General features: G+C 43.5%; 1 protein-coding gene across 1 annotated transcript; it reads right to left on the bottom strand.

The window, feature by feature from the left end:
• Window positions 1-2,976: 2,976 nt before the first annotated feature.
• LOC133914332 (vicilin-like seed storage protein At2g28490) lies at window positions 2,977-5,142 on the bottom strand. The gene is made up of 5 exons (XM_062357452.1): window positions 4,794-5,142; window positions 4,442-4,626; window positions 4,055-4,135; window positions 3,519-3,977; window positions 2,977-3,426 (listed from the first exon to the last, which is right to left on the bottom strand). The coding sequence occupies exons 1-5, from the start codon at window positions 5,140-5,142 to the stop codon at window positions 2,977-2,979; spliced, it is 1,524 nt and encodes a 507-aa protein (XP_062213436.1).
• Window positions 5,143-11,517: the final 6,375 nt, after the last annotated feature.

Raw genomic sequence — 11,517 nt, 5'->3', positions numbered from 1 at the left:
GCCATGTATTCTTTGTTGACGGACCAGGTGGCACGGCAAAGACATATTTGTAGAAGGCATTACTTGCAAAGGTTCGTTCGATGGGTTTGATAGCCATTGCAACTGCAACATTTGGTATTGCAGCATCCATCATGCCTGGTGGTTGCACTGCCTAGGTTCAAGATCCCTATAAAGCTTTCTGACAACAACATGTGTAATTTCACCAACAGAGTGGTAGCACTGAGTTGCTTCGCAGATCACACTTGATAATCTTGGATGAAGTTGCCATGACCAAACGTCAAGCTGTTGAAACACTCGATAGGTCTCTCTAGGATATAATGGGATGCTCGCAGCTCTTTGGCAGAAAGGTCATGGTATTTGGAGGAGACTTTAAGCAGTCCTTCCAGTGGTGACATGTGGTATGAGGGCATAGATCACTGATACTACGCTACAAAGGTCTTATATATGGGAGAAGATACGTAAAATACAGCTAACCCGGAATATGAGGGCACAGTTTGACCCATAATTCTCCAAATACCTCTTTAGGATCGACAACGGAATAGAAGAGACGATTGGATGATTATGTGCGTCTCCCAAATGATATCATGGTTGGTTATAGTACTGCAGAAGAATTAATTGACAAACTCGTCGAATTTGTTTTCCCAGATCTCCAGAACAATTCTACGTCAGTGGCCTACACGAGCGCACGTGCTATCCTCTCAACTAAGAATGAGCATGTGGAAGAGCTGAATGCAATTATGATCGATAGGTTTCCAGGCAAGGAGACGGTATACTACAGCTTTGATTCTGTCAATGATGATTCACGAAACAACTATCCGATTAACTTTTTGAACTCAATCACACCAAATGGATTGTCACATTTGCTTAAACTCAAAAGCAATTATCCAGTTATCCTACTTTGGAATCTTGATCCTCATAATGGTTTATGCAATGGAACAAGGCTAATGGTTAGAGCCTGCCAACATAATGCCATTGATGCAAAGATTGTTGGTGGCCAATATGCTAGAAAGAGGGTGTTCATTCCTAGGATCCTTTTGTCACCCTCAAAGGACGTTTCACTTCCTTTCAGATTCAAGAGGAAACAATTTCCAATCCGCCTTCTTTGCAATGACTATAAATAAAACTCAAGGGCAAACCATTCCTAATGTTGGTATTTATCTATCTGAGCCTATGTTTTCTCATGGATAACTATATGTTGCTTTGTCGAGGGGTGTATCACGGCAGTCGACATGAATTCTGGCTAAGCCAAATAAAGATATAGATGCCATGAGGAGAAGCACCAAGAACATTGTGTACATGGATGTATTGGAATGGTGTTCCTCAGTTTCATGATCGGTATCTTGCTTCTAATCTCACTATAATCGATTCATTTGTGAAGTACAAATGTAACAATTAATTGTTCTATAGGAACATTTATGGTTTCTTCATTATCGTGGGCGAGCGCACATAGAATAGAGAATGCTAGAACCAACAATTCATAGAGTAAGTCATCTCTAACGCAAAACGGTGCACAATACACACGGATCCTTGTTATTGACATGAAATGCACATACATAATGATAACAGTAGCCAACTAAGGAAGTAATTTTTGGTAGACCTACTAAAGTATAACAGGAACGAATATGAAGACAACATCCCCTCCCGTATACACAAAATTGTTAAGAAGCAACAGGTTTATGTTAAGACAAACTTCTTTTGACGATTTTGTATGTGGAAAAGGCAACCATCTTGGCTGACGCAATGGAGATATTGTGGCAGTAGGCGTTCAATACATGTTTATATGGTCATGTTCAGGATAAGGAACAAAAGGATATCACATCATCGGGGAGAAAAATTCAACTAAAAAATAATGCATTGGCATCAAATATAAAATAACCATATATTTGCATGTGACTATCTATTTAACAATGTATTATTTGTTGTATTATTAATTTTTATTCTTGATGCACTAAAATCATATCAGAAATCGTAGATGTACAAAAATTATGCATCGTGTTGCACACGCATGGTTACTATTTAGAAGCTATAGTTGTACAATTGCTTTTACGTGTCGCACATGCACCCCAACAAGTGTCCACGGAACAACCTGGCTACTCATATCTGAATCCAAGAACCGAGATTGTGTTGTCCCTCCATCCTCTTCGTACTCGATTTTGAATTCATTGATTTCCTCCCTAAATCGCGCCCTCTGTCAAAATATGGCCACACTTTAATTTGGATTGAGATCCCCTAACTTTAGTGGTTGAAGTCACAGGATGACTTCAGGGACCAATCCATCGTGCTGAGAGTCCTTTCACCTGGCTTCAGGGGTCCAATAAGACCCACCTTGGCTATGGCTCCTAGTCTAGTAGCAGCAGGCCCCTCCTTGCCAGCAGCCGAATCATCGACTTGATGATGCCCTAGATGTTGTCATGTATGTAATTAGTGTGCTTCTTCATCTAGAAGACACGAGTGTTCAAGTAATATTTTTTCTTTCACGTCAATGTCTGTGGAATCGTCAATGTCTCTGAATGATTCCACAGGAAATGGTGAAACATATTGGAGTTGTATAAGATGTATTTTTCTTTATAGTAGTTGCAGGCTTGTATTGTCAAATTCGGTTCCTTGATTTTCCTTGATTTATGTTAACTCAGAACATACAAAATGTCAGTGACTTGTAAATAGATCGACAGAAAAGCTGCATTCGCAGCTTACCATAGTTGTATGCCTGCTCAACTTGCACAACAATACTCCTTATAATTGTATGCACTGCATGCACAGTTTTGTCATCCATCCAGAGCTATGAACACACAAAGCATTTTATTTATTGAAGGCGCCATGAAAAACACACACAGAGGTAGCAGCACGACAACACAAGCTAGCAACACAGATGGCGCGCATGCTTCGAGGGACAGAAGTCGCAATCAGGAAACAGAGGGGACTGCAAACTTGAGCACCGGCGCACGATCTGCTCAATAAGTCTCAAGCAGCTTACTCCTACGCCACCTGCTCTATGACCAGCGGCTCCCTCTCCCTTCTTCCCTTCCCCTTCCCACGCTCCTCCTTCCTCGTCGCCGGGAACGACGGTAGTATCACAGCCTCCTCCTGCGCGCGCACGAGCTCCCTGAAGTCCTCCTCGCGGGCGCCGAACCCGGCGGCGAGTTCCGGCCCGAGCATCGCGCGGAGCACCGAGGTGGCACCGACCAGGAACTGCGGCCGGTTGCGCCGAGCCGAGGTGGTGAACCCGAAGAACTCGAAGGGGCCGCCCCGCGACGCCACCTGGCAAAACGGGAAGTAGCGCGGAATCCAGAACACGTCGCCGGCGCGCACCACCGCGCTCATCGCCAGCGAACCGTTCGGGAACACCACCTGGACCATGCCTTCCCCGCCCAGCACCACGCCGTACTCCGTCGCCCGAGGGTTCACGTGCGGCGCCAGCATCGACCCCTGCAGCACACATACAGCACGAATCAAGCTTGCCGCAACCAAATCTCCTCTTGGTCGTGTAAGAATTCAAGAATCGTTTCACGGCTCATTACGGCGGTGAGGTTGACGAGGTAGACGCCGATGTCAGAGTGGTCGAGGGGCTCGTAGTTGTGCTTGTCGACGGCGACGGTCCAGCCGTAGGTGTTCCGGAACTCAGGCTCGTTGTCGTAGAGGTTGTATGGCTCCGACGCGCCCCCCTTCTTTTTGTCCTTCTTGTTCGCCTCCGTGGCGACTCTGCCGGAGGCGCCCGCTCCTCCGAGTCCGATGAACCTGTTCACGAGCTTTCTCCACGACCACGCCGGCCGTGCATCGTTGCCGCACTCATGCTCCTCCCCCCTGCCCCCTGGTCTCCACGCGCCAGCCTCCCTGCACCGTGCTCCCCTGTCTTGCACATCGTGTCCGTCGCCCTGCCCACGCTCCTCTTTGCCGCCGCTCTCGGTCTCCGTCGTGTAGTACACGATGGGGCCGCGGGTTTGTGCCAGTAAGACTCTTGCCAATTCGTCGTAGGTGGCCTGAAAAGCAATTGTGCATCCATCAGTTGGAGATTGACGTACATGTTGCACGGTGCGAATTGTTCAGATTAGCTCACGTTGAAAGCAATGGCAAGCGTCTTCGGGTTGAAACCGGCAAGCACCGAAGTTGGCCCCCCTGTTCCTCCGAGGAAAAAAGCCTGCATTGCATCATGGTTAGTAGGAAATGGAAGTTTGAAACTACCAGGGATTTCAATGGCGAAAATATTGAAATTTACGAAATTTTATTAAAATTTTAGTTATTTTTTGTCCGGGTCTCGTATGTCTATAATAGAAAATTCCGAAATTAGATATTTCGCATACCTTGGAAATTTCTGAAATTTGCAAAAATTTCAGCGAAATTTTAATCTCTGAAACTAACGTGCTTAGGTGATTTTTGGTATCTGTTAATTTAAACCAGATGATGGTACATGCAGCCAGAGTAGAGAGCACACTCATATTTTGACCTGGTAAGGAGGGCCAAAGCCGAGGCTGTCGGAGGCGTCGATGCTGCATATGATCTGCAGCCTCTGCCCCTTGCCGGTGTTAACCATGTAGAAGGTCGAGCCGGCGTCGATGTGGAGGACGTCGCCCATCTTGAGCTTCCTCTCCACCAGTTCGTCCTCGTAAATATAACCAACCTTCACTTCCCCTGCTCATAATACCACGGATCCAACTCATCAATATAATGCACGCACAAAACCTCCAATTCGATCTATTTTGATTCTTGAATTAAATTGGCAAAGAATCAGGATCTGAAATGCTAAAACCGTGACACATGCTAGCATCTGCGAACGGTTCGTGTGTGTGCATGTATACCTCGCTGCACGAAGAGGGTGACGCTGGAGTCGAGGTACTGCGGCACGAACAGCGTCTTGGGCTCCATGGTGATGAAGCCGATGTGCATGAGCCCCTCGCGGCACGAGGCCGGCGGCCACGGCTGGCCGCGCACCACGCGCACCTGCCCGCCCTCCGACTCCACAACCTTCTCCAGCCTGTCAAGTACGAACAGCCTCCCCCCCTTGCCCTCCTCCTCCTCTTCCGGCCGCCACTCCCCCTCGCCCTCCTCCCACCTGCCCTCGCCGTACTGCGTCGCCGCCGCGCACCGCGAGAGGAGGAGCAGCAGCGTGAGCAGCGGCGCCATCACAGCCACGGGCCCGCGATCCATCGCCCCGTTTATTCCAAGGTAGCTTAGCTTGCGAACTCGCTTTGTTCACCTGTCCCCTGGTACTCTTCTTTCGGTGCGCGGAGGAGGTGGATATAGAGGCGACGGGTGGAAGGGGAGGGCGTCGCACGTGTCGTCGTGCATGGCGCGCCTCATGCGCTCCACGTAGCGCGCATAGCTGAGGAGGCAGCAGTTTGGTTGGCGCGCGCGCGCGCGCTGCTCCTTCCCAACAGTGATGCGGTGGCACGCAATGCACGTATTCTGCAAGCCGCCACAGAGCTAGCAACGGAGCGGCGTGCCATGCATGTTTCTTTTTTATGTTTCCCTTTCCGTGCTTACCTCCATGCATGTGTTCTTCACGCTGTTGCAAAGCCTCCACGGCTTGTCGCGAACTACGTCGTAGCACTTTTCTTGTTCATTCTTGCAAGAATCTGAGGATCACAGCACGCAGGGCCGGCCGGGGGGGAGCCGTCCCGGGCCCCCAAAACCCAGGGGCCCCCATATCGTGCAGCCATATCCACAGGCCACAGCCCAACGTCCCGTACGCACGCTTGACGTCTTGCGAGTTGTGAAACGGAAACCGATCTGTCTTCTCGTCTCCTCTCCTCTGACCTCGTCTCATCGACATATCGACTCATCGCCAATTCGCCCTGCCGTGCCGAACTGCCGTCGCGCGTTGCCATTGCCCATCTGCACAGCTGCACTGCAGGCTGAGAAGCCTTCTGCCCTTCTCAGCACTCGCGGGGAGCCGGAGATGGCTGCAGCGTCCGAGCGCCGCTGAAATCTGAATGCTGGTCGACGTGAATACGTGATCGTATTGGGTAAAATATATTTACCCAATGGTGGATGTGGAAAGTTTCTTTTATCAGCCTCCAAAGTATGATATAACACAATGGTGTCATGCATAGATTCTGACTGGCCAATAGATACATAGATGAAATGTATGTTAAAATCAACAACTACCATCACATTTTGGGTTAGATTTTCACATGTGCCAATGTATCTAACATAATCTCTAGGATGTGATGTTGCTAAGATATGAGTACCGTCAATGCTCCAATGCAATTCTTAAAATGTGACCACATCCTTTTATCACCACTAATCTTAGTGTGCACAGTAGAGAAGTTCCTATCCTTGGGATGTATGTAGTATTTAGCCATCTTGACTAGGCAATGCAAGTCCTTATCAAATTTCCTACTAATTATTTCACCAGAGTGCTTGAATGTATTTGGACAGCAGAGTTTAATCTATTTTGCCCACAAATGAATTAAAAGATAGCAAGTAATTCCATTGAGCTCATATAGGTGGATAATTTCAGATCATAAAAACTCACCAATAAATCATGCAACCTATAAAAGAGTCTTTCATTCATCCTAACATCCTGTGGCTTTCTCCTGGAGTATTCAAAATTTCCCTCAACCAAGCAAAACCCATGAGCCATGATGTACTTGGTGGATTCTTGTCAAGATAAATAGAGTAGTACATGTTGACAATACATGAAGTAGCAAAGAAATTAGTTTGCACTTCTTCCTGGAGACGCATAATCTTCAAAGATTACTTGTCGTCATCATCAAAACTGCTTGTATCCCTTTCACATTCAATAGAGGACATCTGAAGAAAAAGCATACATGTTCAGAAATAGTTCCATATAGGCTCATGCATAAAAAAAGCATATAGGTTCAAAAAGTTTTACACAAATGGAAAGGTACATGAAAAGATTGAAATACAAAAATCGATTCATGGTACAGTAAATAGCACGAACAGAAAGATACACTTCATGCTTTACCAGCATGTATCTCAATCTAGGGGTAATATTTTTCTTGCTTCACTTTCAGCCATTGGTATCGCTCTTGGGGTGTTTCCAAAGTCATAAACATCTCTCTTTTAGCTCTTTTGAGAAATATTTCAAAAGTAGCAAAATGCTCTTTTGTGCCAGGGATAGCCCCACATTCCTTGACCAATGCCATAACTTTTGAAATGGAAAACTCAGAGTGATCCTCCCTTCTTGCTATTGATTCACAAGATGCACTTGTTCTCTCATTCAAAGAAATCATATGAGCAATTTGATCTTGCAGCCACTCTCTACCACTAGCCTTTGTTTTTTCTCTTATCTTTGTCACCACCATGTGTTCTCTTTCCTTTGCCACTAGGAGGAGTTACTTCCTCACAATCAGAATCTTCGTCCCCATCATCCTCTTCATCCAAATCTTTGGAGCCACAAGGACTGGTAGAAACAGCACCTGATGAAGCATCCCAATGGTCTTCACGGGTATTTCAAAGGTCTTCAAATATAATCTTCATTTTATCCTCATTTTGAAGTCATCGATGTTCAAACTTGCTACTTCTTTTAATCTCTTGCAATACAAAAGAACGCGGCCTCCCTTTGTGCGCCCTTGCAGATCCAGCGGAGAGAAGATGAGTCACCAGCGGCGGCTTCCCTTGGTGGTGTGGAGGTGTTGAGCAGCGTAGGAGGGAGAGCAGGTGACGGTGAGAAGCGATGGAGGAGGGCCAGCCGGATGACGGCGAGGACCCTAGTCGTTTGGTGTTCGTGAGCGAGAGGAGAGGGTCAGTTCTACTCCTATGTTTCGGAATGGGGAAGTGGGGAGGTTTGGTTGGGAGGGGGGTTGAGTCAATGGCAAAAGCGGGTAATTACACCTCAAGTACAAGGGGAAGTTCAAATGTGGGAGGTTAGATTCACCGGTGAAGCATGATTTTGGGTGATTCACTGGGCATGTGTTGAAAAGTGAATCGCTACGAGCTGATCTACCAACGTATCACGTCGGGAGGGGGCTGTTTGGTGCAGATTCTCCAATTTCTGGTGAGAATCGGGACTGATAATCGCTGCCAAACACACTAAGTATGCCAAGAACTTCAACTATTTTACTTTCATGCATGAGTCAGTTTGTGCTACTTGTCATTACCTATGCAAGAACCAATATGCAACACTTTCAATTAGGCGAATGAAAAGCATACTACACAAAAGTAGCATCCACAATATTTATGATTATCTCTGTCGGCAACTCGGCATAATTGGTAAGATTTGCATTTTGCAGGAAGCTATAAGCCATCAATTGAAGACACGGGTTGGGGTCTTGGGGATATAAATTATTGAGAGTTCAACATCACCACTGCTAATTGGTAAGATTTGTTTATGTTGATTCAGTGCTTTTATAGCTTTGCACTAGTTTTCAACCGCTAATGTATTTTTTTTTAATTTTTAGCACGTTCTTGATATCATGTCTTATAGAAAGCATGCTTCTAGATGTGGATATTACCTTTGCAATTAGAAAAAATGTCTAAGATGATCTCAACCAGCATTTGAGATGAGCGTTATTTTTTTAATATATTTTAAGTATTTATCAGAAATAATTTTTAATATACTAAATACTATCTATATAATTTATATATTAATTATTTTTTATATTGCAATTTAATGAATCTGTTTTTTAGTCTTATCCTGTGCCACCAAAATCTCGTGATCGGCCCTGACAGCACGTCGGCTGTACACTACCTACTAGACCAAACTGTAAGCCTAAAGGCAGTATTAGCGTCATGGCGATGTGCTTAGCCCTGCTTTGTCATTCCTTTTCTAAAGTTGTTCTGCATGTTCAAGAAAATGGCAAGAGAGTCCAAATTAACGTGTCACTCATGATCTGTATAGATGATGCCTATACAAAGAAAACCATGGATGCCGTGGAATTACGTACCTTGTTTTGTCGCGCATAAAGTGTGTTTGCACAAAGCCACAATGAATATCATGGATGTGTTATTTGTCGGGTGTACGAATAGTATCACGCATGTTCACTTGGTCACAGACATTCAAACACTTGGTTAGTGATATCGTTTAAAAAAAAATATTAGAGATAGACATAGTTGCAGCTGCAAATTAACTCTTAATTAATTTGGTTTTGTCAAGTGTGTGTCTACAGGATGACCATGTTAGATAACTTTGTGATCGATGACTAAAGTTAGTCAATCGTTAAATATACAGCATAAGTTAATTATATAATTAATATGTAATTAAGAGCTAAATAGTAATTAAGCCTTTGATTGGGACTAAACATAAAATGGTTAGATCCCAGATCAATTAGTGCTATAAAACCAGGGGCATGCCTAATCACGACTTTAATCGCATCAATAGTGATATGTTAACTATAGCCCCAGATTTTCATCTCCAAACTAATCTGGAATGCGCTAGACTGACTTGAAGGCAGATTAGATCCATGCCGCCGGGCATCTCCCTGACCTTCATCAAGCGATCTACATCGAATAAGGGGAATGTCATCACCAAATTCAGGTATCTATCCCTAATTCTGTATTAATTAGCATTCTGTTCAGTAGATTAGATAAGATCTGTACAACTCAGATTAGTGTAAACTCTAACATACCATGGATGTTAATGAGTGCCTGAACAGTCTATATGCGCAAAGGGGTGGATTAGTGGAGCACATGAGCGGTTAGATGAGCTCATACAAAAAGCAAGATCCTGCTAGGACGGGTACCCTGTCCGATTTGTTTTAAAAAGGACTGCTACCCTGATTATCTATATATCTAAGAGGAATATCAAAAAAATAATGAAACAAAGAAGAGTTCCTGCATACATTATGTGTCTATATACTCGTCTATTTTATGCCTGTGTATTCTATGATTTCTTATGGGTAACATGGTGCTACTTACAACTAGCAAGCAAGGTGACATACGTAAATTGCACTACTAGACTGGTCATAACTTTTCTAACATTATATATCATTGTATTTTTTTATTTTTATGCAGTCATTTGAAATGAACTAAAAAATTCGGACGTTGTTAAACCTAAATGTAGTGTAGTTTAGAATGGTTGCAGGTCAAGTATTTGAATTTGGCAAAAAAAAAAAAAATAGCACAATCATGGCCTTTGTTGTCTTCTTAGGGTGCTTTTAATTGGAGGGTGAGGTTGGATAGAATAGGCTCTTTCATCTTTCATATTTTTTTAGATTGGATGATCTAATTTTATTGATTTGTGATGGATGAGATGAGTCAGTTTTCTGTTTGGTTGGACGGATGAGATGTGCTAAGTTGATTGTGATGATTTTCTGGTGAACACCCCAATTTGTGCGCATTTATATTTATATGAATTCCATAAGCGTTTGTATGAACTTGTGCTTGTTTGAATTCAAATTGAATTAAAAAGAGAATATCATATGAAATGAAAAAATCATATAAATCGTACATTTATCTCACTTTTTCACAAAATAACCTAGGTTTAAAAGTAATATTAGAAATTATTACGCCACATGAGAGAAATATTAATGAATTTTTCTATATTTTTAAAATTTCTTTGAGACCTTAAAAATTGCTAGAAGTTTTAGAGTAGTCCTCTTTAGAGATTTTTATTTTGAAATCTTGAGGTGAATTCTTTTAAATGGATTCATCATGAATTATAACTTACCGAAAAAATTTCATTATTTTTGACTACGACAACCCCACTATCCAAAACAAATAAAGAAAGAGGTAGAAAAAATTTGAAAACGCGTGGGTACTGTTCATCCAACCGGCTGTCATCTTCTCTACTGTGCGGGATGAGCTCGTCCAAAATCTTAATGAAATATTCTTTTTGCTTGGATAGATCTGTCTGCTCTAGTCTGTGAACCAAACAGCCGGCAAGGCAAAATACTAGGATAACAGCGATTCTATCCACCACTTGTCCCGTGAACCAAGTAGACACTTAATGAAGTGATGCTTCTGCATGTTGTGGATAGAAGCATAGCAGTGAGGACCTGGATCCTCTGTATTAATAGTGATTAATGCAGAGAATCATTATTTGCAGTTTTGCATAGTGTAATGAAAGTTTTGTGCAGTGTAATGAATCTGTAGCTACAGTCCCCGTTAAGCAAGCACTGTACTGTAGCAACAGTGGAAGTGCATTGCTTCCATGGGCTGTTTAGAGTGCTCTTTGGTACTGTGGCAACAGTGGAAGAACATTGCTTCCATGTGCTGTTTAGAGTGCTTTTGGCACTGCAGCTATGATGTAGTGATTGATCTCAAGCGGATGATCAGACGGTCGAGATCCTTGATAATGCAAAGGAAGGTAGATTCTATGCATTGACTCTTTCTATACAGAGGATCGAACTCAGGAGTACCATTGTGCATAGGCACAACGCAAAGCCCTCTTCCATTAGCAAGGCGGTGTTCTAGTAGCAGGCATGCAAACTTCTGCATCGACGCTCAAGTTTGGAGGAGAAAGGAGAAAGAGAGGTTTCCGTTTTCTTAGATAATGGTTTTTTTTTTTGACAATTTTTGCTCTAGAACACTTTTTAAGAGTGTCTTTTGCTGTAGGCCATAATTTCATTTTATGTTTGCTGCCGATCACTTCAAAACTATAAACATTATTTTAATATA

The sequence above is a fragment of the Phragmites australis genome, chromosome 4 (assembly GCF_958298935.1).
Source record: "Phragmites australis chromosome 4, lpPhrAust1.1, whole genome shotgun sequence".
In the NCBI taxonomy this organism is placed as follows: domain Eukaryota; kingdom Viridiplantae; phylum Streptophyta; class Magnoliopsida; order Poales; family Poaceae; genus Phragmites; species Phragmites australis.
This window is presented reverse-complemented; position numbering and strand designations above follow the sequence as displayed.

Coding starts and splice junctions, on each gene's coding strand:
- LOC133914332 (XM_062357452.1), bottom strand. CDS start 5,142: ATGGATCGCGGGCCCGTGGCTGTGATGGCGCCGCTGCTCACGCTGCTG. Junction 4,627..4,793: donor CACCCTCTTCGTGCAGCGAG/GTATACATGCAC, acceptor TATTATGAGCAG/GGGAAGTGAAGGTTGGTTAT. Junction 4,136..4,441: donor GCTTTGGCCCTCCTTACCAG/GTCAAAATATGA, acceptor GATGCAATGCAG/GCTTTTTTCCTCGGAGGAAC.